General features: G+C 48.4%; 5 protein-coding genes across 5 annotated transcripts; all 5 read right to left on the minus strand.

The window, feature by feature from the left end:
- Positions 1-580: 580 nt before the first annotated feature.
- On the minus strand, positions 581-931 carry CPAR01_14002 (uncharacterized protein; the record flags this gene model as incomplete). Its single annotated transcript, XM_060498254.1, has 1 exon — positions 581-931. The coding sequence occupies one exon, from the start codon at positions 929-931 to the stop codon at positions 581-583; it is 351 nt and encodes a 116-aa protein (XP_060342988.1).
- Positions 932-2,899: 1,968 nt separating this feature from the next.
- CPAR01_14003 (uncharacterized protein) lies at positions 2,900-3,479 on the minus strand (the record flags this gene model as incomplete). The annotated part of the gene is made up of 2 exons (XM_060498255.1): positions 2,900-3,177; positions 3,257-3,479. The coding sequence occupies 2 exons, from the start codon at positions 3,477-3,479 to the stop codon at positions 2,900-2,902; spliced, it is 501 nt and encodes a 166-aa protein (XP_060342989.1).
- Positions 3,480-4,179: 700 nt separating this feature from the next.
- On the minus strand, positions 4,180-6,544 carry CPAR01_14004 (uncharacterized protein; the record flags this gene model as incomplete). The annotated part of the gene is made up of 3 exons (XM_060498256.1): positions 4,180-6,140; positions 6,293-6,453; positions 6,531-6,544. 3 exons carry the CDS (start codon positions 6,542-6,544, stop codon positions 4,180-4,182), a joined length of 2,136 nt encoding a protein of 711 aa, XP_060342990.1.
- Positions 6,545-7,503: 959 nt separating this feature from the next.
- Positions 7,504-10,235, minus strand: CPAR01_14005 (PHD-finger domain-containing protein; the record flags this gene model as incomplete). Its single annotated transcript, XM_060498257.1, has 2 exons — positions 7,504-7,650; positions 7,719-10,235. 2 exons carry the CDS (start codon positions 10,233-10,235, stop codon positions 7,504-7,506), a joined length of 2,664 nt encoding a protein of 887 aa, XP_060342991.1.
- An 836-nt stretch (positions 10,236-11,071) lies between these two features.
- Positions 11,072-11,716, minus strand: CPAR01_14006 (spastin; the record flags this gene model as incomplete). Its single annotated transcript, XM_060498258.1, has 1 exon — positions 11,072-11,716. The coding sequence occupies one exon, from the start codon at positions 11,714-11,716 to the stop codon at positions 11,072-11,074; it is 645 nt and encodes a 214-aa protein (XP_060342992.1).
- Between the last annotated feature and the right edge of the window lie 2,469 nt (positions 11,717-14,185).

Genomic DNA, 14,185 nt, shown 5'->3' on the forward strand with positions numbered 1-14,185 from the left:
TGATGGCGGGGGTGGGTGGTGTGTCCCGCCTCCACCCCCTCCACGGCGGCAGCGGCATCTAAAGGTAAGATAAGATACGGAGGGGAGACCTTCCTCTTCCTTCCATTTCTTACCTCAGGTAAAGGTAAGGTAGGTACCGGTAGCCGGGCGCACTATCCAAACAAGACACCGGGCACATTTCACCACCTGGGCACGTCACAGGGCGGCCTCTCTGACGGTTCCAGGTTGCTTTCGTTTGGTATGCGAGAGGCCTGCCAACTCTCATACTCAGCAACACCTCATTCTCAGTCACAACGACGTTCCCAGGCACAACAGAACCCTGCTTGCTACCTAGCAGTGAAAGCCATATCTGAAGCACCTCGGGCAAGGTACCTTCCTTCAGTTGCTGGCCACCCGCGGGATGGAAGCGGGGCATTCGAGTGCTTTCGCTCTCTCCCGTCCCCCAGTTGTTCAGGTTCCATTGCGCGCCTCCATCACCCCCGAGTACGGAGTACGGCGCGGTGTGCCCCCCAATCCAGTCTCCCCTCCAAGCCACCCCTCCATGCCCCCCTTCTGATTGAGTCTGTTGGAGCAACCTGAACTAGGATGACAGGGGTGTCAAGTGCAGACAACTTGCTGGGATGCACTTCAGAGAGGGGGAGGGGAAAGCAGAGAGACAGACATATGGTGGGATTCTGCGATTGGATTGGCACTGTTCTGCAACTGCATCTACGAGCTGGTAGGTTCCAGGCTGGAGGTAACTCTCGGCTTGAACCTCACCCGGCAGGTACCTGCGATGCGCATCACGGGCAGGACGCGCACCGCGGATACTGGTGCAGTCTGCAGATAGGTACAGCGCACCAATCTTGGACCAGCTCGCAGCGGACAAGGGGGGTTGGTTGGTTCTTGAGACTGCCAGGCTGGGGGGCCCCGGTGCTCTGTACCTGGTCATGTCTCTTTCCGTACCTCCGCCGCAGCTCTTGGTTGTCGGAGAACTCGAACATGACCGTACCAGCTGACGGAAGATACGTGGTCCCGACGTCCTACGAACAGGTACCTTTCAGTTACAACAGCATGGCAGGGGCGTAAAGACAATGGAAGACACCTCGTCCTCACCTCAAGCTGGGCTGCAGCGGGCGCGGATAGCAGGACTAACACCTTCAAGACTCCAAAGAGAGAGACACACTTCCGATCACTTTACACGCCCTCGCTCTCGCTCACTCCTCTCTCTTTTTGACATTGGACCTCAGCAACCGGAGTTGAGTCCAGTCCAGCCCAGCCCAGCCTGGCTAAGCTCCAACTTATTTAATTTCCTCCTTTATTTGCGCCTCCCGGTCTATTCTCTCTTTCACTAATTAGTTGATTGCAGGCACCGAGTACGCGCGCAGTAGCGTTATCAGTTCATCTACCCTCAGAATTCCTGACGGAAGCGACCAAATCAAACTATTGTCATGCCAGACGAACGGAACACTGGTTCAACTACGAATTCAATATTGTCTGAGACCCCTCTCATCCGTCCACCACTAGATTGACACATTTTCTTCCATTGCTTTCTACCGAATCTCCGAAGTGTCTGCCACACACACACTCTTATACACTTTGGTACACACACTCACAAAGCCACTCAAACGCCTACCTAAGCTCAGCTCTGCATACGCATACAGATTCTCTTGCCGAGGCCGGAGATGCAGGCGGCAACGGCGCGAGGTCTAGCCAAAAGTTACAATGTCCAAGCCTGGCAGGCCAGATACCTACTACTGCCGTCACAAATCCCATCACAAACCCCCGACAAGCCATCCTTGGAGCGGGGACCAGCTGCTGACACCTGGGCTGTGCGTGCGTTTGCCTCTGTGCCAGCAACTTTGAAGACGGACGACGGCAAGACGAACAACCGACAGACAGATGAAGGTGACGATCTGGGGCTGGTGACTGATGCCATCATCCCGCTTTGGCCTGATGACAAGCGGCGCAGGCTCAACCGATGCTAACTGGACCAAGCTTCCTCCTGGGGCGGAACTGTGGACGGATTCCAGACTAAATTAACGGTGTAGACTTCATTTACCGCTAAACACTTCCAGGATTGCGGTCCTGCTTCCTGGTTTCCCTCTACGGTATGCCGTCCTGATCCCGTATCCTCCCGTTGACGGTCATCCGTCTGTCCTATCGCACCGCTTCCCCATTGAACTGCCATACACTCGGCGGCTCAGGGCCAGACCGTCCGACTGACAAAGACACCTGACCCCCCTCGGTGGAGGAACGGGGGCACCACGTCAGGTGAACGAGCCACTCACAGCTCTACCGTGGACCACGAGAACAACGCACCATAGCTGACGTATGGAGGGGCTCTCCTTGGATACCCCTCCTCATTCCCCCAACCTCGCCTTCAGCTTTACTGGGTGGATTGCGAACCTCGATCATCGCCGTTTCAAGAATTGAGATGCCGCCAACTTGTCACGATTCTGTTGAGGCAATACCTACTTGAGGTTCTGGCTACCCTCGGCCCAATTACTTAAGCAACCCATTCGGATGAGGCGTAGCTACGCGAGACGAAGCCTGGACGAGGCGACGCGCGATGAATGCAAGGCACGGGGCCAACCGCGCCCGCTACGCCGTCGAAGCGCAAGCAAGCGCATGGGGCGGTCTGAGGTCGAAGCCATCACCGGATGAATCTGCCGTCATCGACGATCTCAAGGCCAATCTGCTCGCTGCTCAAGACGGGCAGAGCAATGCCATCGCCGAAACACGGTGGCTGCGACAAATCGCATTGCGCCGCCAATTGGCAAGTGCCCGATGCTCAATGAATGACTGTCACATCTCAATGGCTGGATTGCTCCGGTTCACATACAATTCTCATTGCTATTCGACACACTGCTCAATTCTGGATATTTCCGCTTCAGCCAGCGCCGTCATTTGTCACACTTCAAAACTCTGACACCGAAGGTAGTTCCCCCTCAATAGGAGCCCACTGGTCGAGCCAAACTCGATATGCATCCATCCGCCACTCCCCATCCTGCTTCACCCAGTCTGCGCTACCCGCCCAGCTGAACACGTTCTCAGCACCATCCAACCCCTTCCTCCGAACTCCCCCCTTGAGCATGACGTGCACACCCTTTTCGGTAGCGGAGCCGATCGCACTCGTGATCCAGTGCTTCCTGGCCGCGACAGAGCTCCACATGTCCGCCCGTAGTTGACGGAGGTCTGGAAATACAAAAACACGTCAGCCGTCCCCATACCTCAGAGCACAATGCTGGGTGGGTAGGTGGGTAGCAAAACTCACTCCCGTGCTTCTCTGCTGCTGCCGGGCCAATCTTCACTTTGGCATCGGGCGTGTAGAACTCGATCCAGCGCTCGTTCAGGTCCTTGTTATCGCTGGTCCGGTAAAAGTCCCGTATCCGGAGCCGGAGGTCCCGCTCCATCGCCGTCTCGCTGGCCGAGAACGGTTCCATTGTGGAATAGCTGTCGCGGGGCTCCACGCCCTCTGTGGCAGTAAAGGAGGCCATTCTTGTCCCCTTTCTACTAGTTGGCGAACTGTTTGGAATCGTAGCCGTTCTTCAAGAGTTTGCGTATATTTTGCAAAGGAATACTCTGTGACAAGGTAAGGAAGGAAGTGAATGTATTGTGAGTAGCGTACTATTGCAAAGCACGTGGGAGGAAGCAAGGTGACGTTTATATCCGTCCCCCGTTCCCAAGTGCGGGACGGCGGGGGGGCGCACCCCACAAGTCTTCGGCCCGGAAGCCCTGGCGGCACCCGATGAAAGCTTCGGAACCTTTACCTCGGGAAGGAAATCGCGACACCATTGACCGGGTTTATTGCAAATCCACGCCCATCGTCTTCTCCATCACTAAGAACTACCTGGCGGACTCTGGATTCGATTGGTAATGATATGAGAGCGCTGCACGTATGCGTTTCTCGGAAGTTCCGTCGGAAAGGGACCCAAAAGGTTGACCTCACCCTACCTCTAAAATGCTACATGCTCTTTTGAATTCTATACTTGAGGGCCGCTTAAATACATCAACTCGGGTATGATATTCTTCTGCGCAAGCTGCTTGGCTTGTCATAATGTTTTTACTATACATGATATCGTTGCTCCATTCCATCCGTACCTATTGCCCCCCTCGAGATCAGATGATAAGCTCGCCATGGTTCCATGCTGGATCAGGTTGGAGCCGTAGAAGACAATTTTGAGATGAAAAACTCCGTTACGAGACCTCGAATGGATCGTCAACTGTGCCGTCACCATTCATACGCGTTCTGGCGGCACCTGTCTCATCATCCACCACAGCAGGCTTACATCGCTCGTCTCCTTTCGCCTTGGTAGCCCGAATGGAATCCTGAGAGGAGCCCAGCTCAACCTCAAGGAGCATGCGTCTTGCTCTCACCCCGGGGGCCTCGGTTCGTACATCCTCCGCATTGGCTTCCTCCTGCCTTCTCTTCTTGGTTGAGGTCGACTCACAGGGAGTATCGTCGTTGTCGAGGCTGTAAGCACTGCCGTATAGAAGAGCAATACTTTCATCACATCCCGCACTTCTCGATGTCTCTTTGCTGCCCCGTTTGACTTCGAACTTTGCAATTCGTTTGTCCCTGATATCAGCGGGAGATGTTGGTGCTCCAGCTTTGGATATTGAACGAACGGAAGGGCTTGTAGTAGCTGGTATGGCAGGCTTGTGAACCAGCAAGGGCGAGATCAATCCTTCAGAATGTCTGCTGTCAGTTGGAGACTTGCCCTGGTCAATGCGACTATTGCCTCGAGGCTCTATAGCGGGAGTTCGAATCTTGTTGGCCTGGCATTCCGCAAGAATCTGCTCTTGAAGCTTCAGAAGGTCTGGCGGAATGCCTTCAGCTCCACCACCAGCACCAAAGGCGATGTTCGGAGGCTCCGTTGAGTCTTCAAGAACACCCCCGTTTGCCTGAAAACAGTTCATGAGAGGGACTCGGCTGCCGAGACTCATATGAGGAGCTGGAGGTGCCTGCGCTGAATATGCCGGATGAATCTTGGCTGCCGGAGGTGACCTCTTTTTCTTCCTCCACGCCTGGTATGCTTCGTCGGACCTCCCAAGCCCTAGAATTGCATCCAGCATGTCAAACTTCCCATTCTCGATCGGACTGCCCGCCGATTCACGGTCGTTTGGCCGTCTGTTCACTAACAGATTTCCCTCGGATTCGATGAAGATATTCTCGATACCGGGAAACACATTACAGGGATCGAGCTCGATGGAACTCGTTGATCTCCTCTTACGTTTTTGTGCGACCTTGGCGACGAGGTCGAGAGCTTGAACTTCGCCTTTGAGAAGCCTCTGGTTCAATACCATGGGTGTGAACTGCCTGACCCACCAGAGAGTGGTCATTCTCGAAAAGTAATACTGCTGCATCCATGGAATCGTGGTTGCCAGGCTGTTCGTTGTGTGGGTGCCATACCGCTCGCCCTGCAGGAAAGGGAGCCTTTTGAGTGTGTCTGAGGGGGACACTGCGGGCGAATGACAATTCTTGAGGGCCTCAAGATTTGGGAAAGTCATGATATTGGACTTGTCCTTGTTGAAGTGCAGGTCTGTCAGGCTGGTGATTTTCTCAATAGAATTCTTCAAGCGCGTTCGCCATTGATTCGCTTGAGGAAGCGTCTGGACACACCAGAAGCGCTCGACAAGGCCACCGTCTTTGACAAGCTCTTGAGCGAGACGTGTCCCGCAGCCTAAGAGTCCGGAGGGGGCATAGTCGCAGCCAGTGAGCATAGCGAAACAGGCGACACTTTTCTTATTGTAAAGCCCAGCCTTCAAGCGACGGATGTCTCTCATGTCGAAAATTCGCGCATGCTCCTTGAACTTGTGATTCTTGGTATCCCGCAGGTCTCTAATGACAACAGTGGAGCCGAACATGAAGCAATCGCCGTCCTCAGACCAGACTGCATCGACGAGACCTTGTTGCTGGAGTAAAGCGCACTCGGCTTCAGCTTCGCCTGGTACCTGGAGCCAAGGTACGAGAATGTGATCCAGCGTGTTCTTTATGAGGGCGGTGGTCGACTCTCGTTGACCATACCGTTTGGAGCCCCGCTTGATTTGTGGGCGCTGTTCGCCGTCGAAGACAAATACCACATGGATACCGAGCCGCATCAACGGTAGCAGACGTTCGAGGATGGCCTTCTCTCGTGGGTGGGAACCTGGTGATTCTAGTCGGAATTGTCAGCCTCGGGATTCTCTTGGGTCTCCAAAGATAAACAAAAATGTGTAAGTGAAAATGGTGCAGAATGTACACGAATGGACAAGATCGGTAAACCAGATCAATGCAGTAATGAGGGGTTGACTGAAATGGGCGACCAACGTTCTTGAATAGCAGCTTCCTGGGCGTCAGAGACATTCTTGGACTGCCAATGGGCTGCGTCGACAGCGATGCGAAGTGGTCGTTTATGTTTCTTCAAGTGATCAGTGGCCCATTGTGCCAAGGATTTCTCGACGCCGGCTCGGTCGACGAGTTCCCAAAAACTAACAAGATATGGTTAGTACAAGTAGAAATGATTGTCAAATCGAACTCCTGCGAATACGAATCAGCTTGAACGCACCACGTAATGCCCATCTTCAGGGCCTGCTTGTTTCGAGAAGGGATCGGTGGTAGAAGGGCTTGGAGGTATGAGAATGTGGAATACCGCGTCGAAATAGGCGTGTGTAAGTCGGCTGGCTACGTGCATCCGTTGAATATAGCACTCAGGGATCACCAGAGAATGACTTGACTTGTGGGATGAATGAAGCATTCGGATGACTCGCAGAGGTGTTGAGATGAAATGGACCAAAAGAGAAAGAGATAGAAAAAAAAAGCAAACATTTTGGAAAAGGTAGGTAGGCACGGGGGTGCTTCAGATACACATCACCAACATCAACCCAGGAAGGCGCGTGCGCACTGACCACCATCAACCACCTCGACTTTCCATTCTTTCAATACCTCAACCCCTGATATCTCGCCAACAAGCAACAATCCGATAGTTCTGAGTAGAATTCGGGGCGAATCGAGGTCTCACCGACAAATCAGCGCCTAACCAGAAATGTGCGCGATTAAGGCGCTGCCGGCGGCAATGTCTTTGAATTTCAGAATTCGATTTCATGCACTGGCCACGCTAACCACCGGCTACTCGTTGCATTGAGTAAGGGTTCTCAAGCCGGACACAGAGCAGTCGCCGGCCCCGCATGTGCCGAACGGTCCCGTGTAGCCCACCCCATCGCCCGATCATGGCACTAGAAGCCTACTTAGCTATTTAGGGCAATATGTAAAGCAGTCGGTACATTCGCATCAACCACACACATTCCCTCGCAATCGTCAACTACGCGACACTGGAAGAATCGCAGATGCCATGACAGCCACACCGTGGTGCAGCTTTCATATCCTGTTGATACACACGACTAATAATGTACAGCAGTGGCTCTTTGCCTATCATGAGCCCTGGCAACCTTCACTCCTCGCTCCTAAAAGATACCCTCAAAAACACCGCTTGAGTGATCTCCCTTCGATTCAACGCCGTACCTCGCGTCTGGGACCTCATCTCAAGCCTTGACTCCCCTAGCATTAATCTCGCCCTTCTCCCCAATGTTCAGACGAAGGCGACAATCGGGGCAGTACCACTTTGTCGTCCGCGCAGGAATATGGGTCATACCCATGCACTCTAGATGGAACCATTCCTTATCGCAAATCTTTTGAACGCAGGAAAGAACAATTGTCAGCGTGATCCTAGACCTCGAGCTACGCGAAAAACACTTACTTCATTGTCGCACGCAATCATTTCGCCAAAGCTGACTCTGTTGCAGTCGCAGTACCGTGGCTCTTTCGGGTCGATTGGGTTACCCTCGTCGTCTTCTTCCAACTCGATCTCGATCGGCTGGCCCTTTTCCTTTTTCTGAGCGCGTTTCTTCTTGGGAGCCGCTTTTCGCTTACCCACGGCACTGCTGCCTCCAGCGTTGGTCTTGCTGACGATACCAGGCACAGGCTTTCTAGTCCTCTTGCTCTGCTGTCGCTGCTCGGGAGCTGGCGTATTCCGCGCGGTACTAGCGCGACGGGGTCGGTCAGTTGCTAGCGAAGGCTGTGGCTCTTGACTCATAGCTTTTCCTCGCGAGCTGGGACGTCTCCCTTGGCCGTCGGGCACCGGTGTGGTGCCTGGTGTCGCCGCACGCGAGCTTGATTGTTTGATCGAAGGCGCTGCAGATGACGAGCGCTGTGCCTGCGGAACCTGTGGCGCCGGCACTGGTGTGGGGTTGTCGAGTTGCTGCTGATTCTTCTTTGCCATCTCGCCCCTTGTTTCCCTTCGAGCTGCAGAGTCACGCACCGGAGGAAGAATGGGCGTGGTGGACTTCTTGGGGGACAAGATGGGTGGCGGTATTGGCGTCTCCGCGGGTAGCTTGGTCAGTATACTTGCCGGGGCAGTGCTTGCGACTGACGCCGGGGGCCCAACCGAACCAGTCGGCGAAGAGGCCGGCGCGGATGTGTTCGCTGGCTTCGCAGCCGCAGGGCCAGTGCCTGTGGTCGTCGAGCCATCTTGTCCGGGAACAGGAATCGGCACTGGAGTCGTCATCTTGGGAGTAACCGCAGTACCGCCTGGTGTAAGAACAGGAGGTGGTATAGTAGACTCTGTTAGAGGTTGCGCAGCGAGACTGGCTCTTAGATGAGGAAGCGGCACTGGAGTCTCCGTCTTGGTGCGCTTTGGAGCGGGACGAGGCGCTGGTGTCTCAACTGGCGGCTGCTCAGGCTTCTCGGCCTCAGCCTCTGGGATAGAATCTCTCTTCCGCTTGTTACCGTTGGGTTTTGGCTTCGCTGGAGTCTTCGCTTTGCTTGCGCCTTTCGGCTGGTCTGCAGTTGTGTTGGTTGTAGTATTATTTGCCGTAGAGGGGGTGGTGGTATTGTTGTTGTTGTTGTTGTTATTGTTGTTGGTGGTGGTGGTGGTGTTTGTGTTGTTCGCGGCCGATGATGACGATGCTTCATGAGACATCAAAAGTCTTGCAGCTTCCCTAAACTGTCTGGCTGATTCTTCCGCCTCTTCTGCAGCCTGTTTAGCCAGTGACTCTCGCTTAAGCTTCTTGGCCTCGTTGAGCTTCATGCCCCGATTGCTCAGCTGAATATCATCGGACGCAAGCGCAGCGGCACTGATGGCACCTTCCGGAATTGGTTTGTTACCGGCTTCAGCATCAGGGGCCAGAGCCGCAGGCACCTGGTCAAAAACTCTGCCCTCGTCCTCGGCCTTCTTTTTTGCCTCCTTGTAGGCATCAATGCCACGGCCGAGCGTCTTGAGTTCTCGCAAAATCATGGTATCACTGGGACTCCATGTTGCATTCTTCTTCATCCGCTTTCTAAGCCTCGCAAGTTCCCATGGCGTCAATTGCAACCAGGGGGCATCCGCGCTTCCTATCACGGCGTTCTCTGGCGGAGGTCGCAGCACAACAGCAGGAGTTGCCGCAGCAGCCAGGCCCGCAGCAGATTTGGGAGGCCGCACCGAGGACGCAGCCTTTGGGGTCTTTGGTGGCCTCGCCTTGGGGGTCTTGACAACTTTGATGCGCGGTGCTGGTGTTGTGCGAGCTGGCGTCCGTCCCAAAGAATCATCATCTTCCTCTTCAGAGCTCTCATCACTGTCGTCCGAGTACGCCACAAACTGGTCGTATGGCGGTAGTACTTCGCCTGGCACAGTAATCCTGGGTATCCGTGGCCTGCGCACCTTCTCGCCATCTCCATTTCGCATCACCCGTGGCGCTCTGACAAGCTGAGATTTGGAGGTCGCCACGGGGCTCTTTTGTTCCTCTGCCGGATAGTTTTCCAGCAGGTTCTTCAACTTGGCCAGTATGGTGTTTGCGCGATTATAGTGGCGGTTGACGTTCTCAGACATGCGAACTGCCTCAGCATGCGCGTAAACCCGGGAGCTGACTGCATGGTTCAGGCTGTCGGAAATATCTGCACGCAACTGTACGGGAGATGGACGCTCCTCAGCGGGAATGCTAGGTAGCTTTCCCCAGGTCGAGGTGAGGTTGTGAACGTTGATTGACGCTTCGGTGTATGTTTGGTCGAGCTTGCCGATCAGAGTTAATGATCGCGTCATATCAGAAGGAAGGTATTCGGTAAAGTCGAGGAAGTCGGTGACGGTAGCTTGCGCGTCTGGATCGGCGCGCATCTCGAGTGACTCGACGGAGTTGCTGATGGAACCGAGCGACTGATGTATATCGTGTTCGACCGAGGTCCTGTTTTTGGGCGACACCTCAATGTCCATGGCGTCTGCGCCCTCCTCGGTAGAGGCCATTTCGTCGGAAGGGGTGCAATGAGAGTATATTCCGTCGGCCTGAAAAGCGGCGCATCAATCACTATGGATGCATTTGACACCGGAAAAACGATGGTGGCTGTTGGGCGTGTTGCGAAGTACAGTTGCGCATGCTTGTGATGAGGTTGCGGGTCGCGCAGGCAAGGGGAGTCGCGACCTGATGTGATGTTCGGTTTAGCTCTGTGAGCTCCCTGCCGCTAGGGACCTTGGGGGCAGCTGCGATGGGGGTGGCGGGGCTTCCAACGTCCAACTGACAGATGCGCTGGCCAGATTGGTACACTCCAAGTCCGTGCACGGCTGGAGGCATGTCTGTCGCGGATTATTCAACTTCCGAATACGCGAGAGACATTGGGTACGTACCTTTGTTTTGCCTTCAGTCTCCTATCCCATCAAATGCTACCTTTTAGGGGGTAGTATATCTGTCTACACTCTACAGTCTTTCTGTAACTTCCACTTCACTTCAAAATTATTCATGAGCGAATACAAAGGGAACAGTTTCGGGTTAATGTATAAATTATTACGATCTTTCGAGAAAGTACGTAGGTGTATTTTGATACCCATTTAGCAGATGATGGGATACCACTTGCTAGCACCTAATTGGCCTGGCCTGGCATTTAGCATGGCTGGCACTCACAGGGAAGTATCCAATACATGTAACGCCTTTCGCGGCCACTATTTCCTAGGTATATATCATACTTATGAGCTCTCTTGTACCTTCTCAATGTCATTTTCCAGCACTAAACAACAACCTAATATCGCTAGCTATTCCGAATAAACAGAGAGATCATTCAAGTTCCCAGGCGCAGCTATAATGTACACTAGTCTTCGTCCGCATCTCTCGCTGGGCCCTCGCCATTCCCCTGCAGTCGTTCCTCGAATCTTTTGAATTCGTTCGCACTCACTCTGCCTATGTTGGTCGCGCTGATAGTCTGGATTGCCGTGTAGAAGTGTTCTCTCGTCAAGATACGTTCGGTCGTATCGCTCAATTGTGAGCTCACACAGTTGGTAGCAGCCATGACGCAGAGATTCTTAAGATCTGACCCAGTGTAGTTCGGGGTTAACTTGGCGATATGATCTGTGTTGATGTGCTGCAGCGTTTCATCCTCGAGCAACAAGCCAAGTATCCCGGTTCGCTCGTCCTGCGTGGGAATGTTGAGATGTATTTGCACAGGTGCTCGTCGAGGAACGGCTGGGTCCAAGTCGAACGGCGTATTTGTAGCAAGTAAAACGAAGGGAGCTCTTGTGTCCGTAATCAAGCCGTCCCACTCCATGAGAAACTGATTCAGCATCGACCTGATATGTCTCTTCTCGCCAGCTTTGCGCGCACTAAGCATTGCATCAGCTTCATCAACGAGAACGATGCAGGGGTATAGTTTTCGAGCCAGAGAGAAGATAGCCTTGATCATCTTTCCATCTTCTCCATGGCACTTCTGCCAGACCTCGGAAGTTGAGATAAGTAGCATGTTGAATTTTGATTGTTTCGCCATACCTCTAGCCAGCATGCTTTTGCCCGTGCCTGGAGGGCTATAGAGAATAGATCCTGTGACTTTATTTCCTTTAAGCACGCTACGAGAAAAAGCTTTCGGCCTTAAAAGTAAAAGGGAAGTCACTTGCTCTAGCTTGTTAATATATAACGGATTCGGGATGCGCCCAGCGACAGGTCGCTAATAAGTCAGCAACTAGCACACGGATCGCACTTTATAAAAACTTTTTATAGAACAGAGCCCTTATTAAAAAAAACTTTATAAGTTTTAGTCTTAGATTATATTAATACTTATATTATAACCTCGCTAGTTAAGTACTTATAGCCTAATTTTTTATAATTCTATTTAAATACTAATATTTATAAAAACGGCTAAATAAAGAATATTATTAAAATAAACTACTTTTATAAATAGATTACTTTATTAATACCTTAAGGACCCTATTTATTATAAATAAAACGTTTATTAATAATTAATTATTAAATATATAAAAGCTAAATATATATAAAAGTATTTATATATATATTTTGCTTTTACTAACTACTCGGGCAGTTCTCAATATCATTTATATAATATTAATATGTAGTATTATAAATACTCTTACTATCTCAATAGACTATTTTTTTTTAAATTTTCTACTTTTTTAAGTTTCCCTTTTATAAAGGTTATAACTACGGATTATTAATAGTAATATTAGACGCCTAATACTACAACCTTATAAGCTTATTACGCACTTAGCTAAATTAGCTATCCTTCTAAATAATAATAATTTATAATAGTATAGTATTTAAAATGCCCTCGTCGTTATTATTAAGAATAATATTAATTTTATTAATATTTATTAGATTTTTAACTTTAACTCGTATATATATATATATTCGTTACTTCGTTTTTTTTATTAAAATTAAAAACGCTTCCCTTATTATTACTATTATTATTACTATTACTATTACTATTTGTTACGAAGGTAACTTTGTTTACCTTATTATTCGCCTTATTATCAATATTACGTAAGCAATATATATACTATAATAATCTACGTTTTTCGTAGATTATTATAGGTATTGATTATGTAAGCAATACTGCTTATATAAGCTTACGTGAGCGATGGAAAGTACTAGAAAGAAACGGAATAAGCTGGAATCCTCTCGAGACAGAATTATGTACTACGATTACGCATTCACTTACGTATGCGCTTATTAATTATTTTATAATTAATAAGCAATGGAATATTCTAGTAAGAGGTTTTTATGCCTATATATAGGCATATATTTACTTACCTAGACCTTTCGTTAAGCAAGCAACTTCTCATATAGTAATTTAACTATATTACTCTCTTTACTATAAAAACCTCTTTTATATACGCTTATTACCCCTATATTCATATATTATTGCTTCTATATGAATATTTACTTTTTATATTCTTTTATAAGAATATCCCGTACCTTATTATAGCTATACGTGCTAGAATAAGTTTATTTAGCAAATTTATTTAGTTTAAATAGAGAGTAGTTTTAAGTAATATTAAAAATAATAAAAATAAGAAGAATCTTTACGAGCTTTAGTACGAAGAGTAATAAATATTAAACTATTTAGCTCTTTTTTTAAAAACTTTTATATTATTATTAAAGTTTAGAACCTCTATAGTTAAAAAAGGCCGCTTTTAATTATTATAGCTAATTATTATAGCTAATTATTATAGCTAATTATTATCGCCGATTTTTATTATTAATCTTTTTAACTAGCGCTACTATATAAGTATATTACTTAGCTTATTATTAATAAGTAGTTAAAAAGGGTAGCTTACTTATTTTAAATTAAATAGTAGTTTTTATATTAAAATTATTATATTATATTAAGTATGTATTTAGAATATATTATGCGTATTATATAGTTAAAAAGTATATTATATCGTATGATTTTTTTTTTTGAAAATATAAGCCCGTTAAGGTCGATCTTTTATACTTATAAAGCCGAAAAAAAAACTACTATATATTAAAATTACTATATTATATTAAGCGCGTACTTAGGGTATATTATACGTATTATATAATTAAAAAGTATACTATACTATATAATTTTTTTTAAAAGCGTAATCTTATTAAAGTCAATTTTTTATACTTATAAAGCCGGAAAAAAACTATTATATAATTTAGCGTATTATAAAACTAGTTTTATTAAAGTTATAAATATTAAACTTTATAATACCGTATTTTATAATTATATTTATTATCAAGTAAAACTATGTATTTATAATATTTAGATTTTTATATTAAGCTTTTTTATAATTATATTTATAAATAAAGTATATCCTGAGTTAAAGTTAGTACCTAATAAAGTTAAAAGTCTTTTACTTTTAATAAGGGACGCGTCGTAATTAATAAATAATTAATTAGCTATATTTTTTATATTATTAAAAAAAAGGATTAAAAATCTAAATCGAGGATA

Source organism: Colletotrichum paranaense (assembly GCF_030867605.1).
Source record: "Colletotrichum paranaense strain IMI 384185 chromosome Unknown Scaffold_14.1, whole genome shotgun sequence".
Classification (NCBI taxonomy): domain Eukaryota; kingdom Fungi; phylum Ascomycota; class Sordariomycetes; order Glomerellales; family Glomerellaceae; genus Colletotrichum; species Colletotrichum paranaense.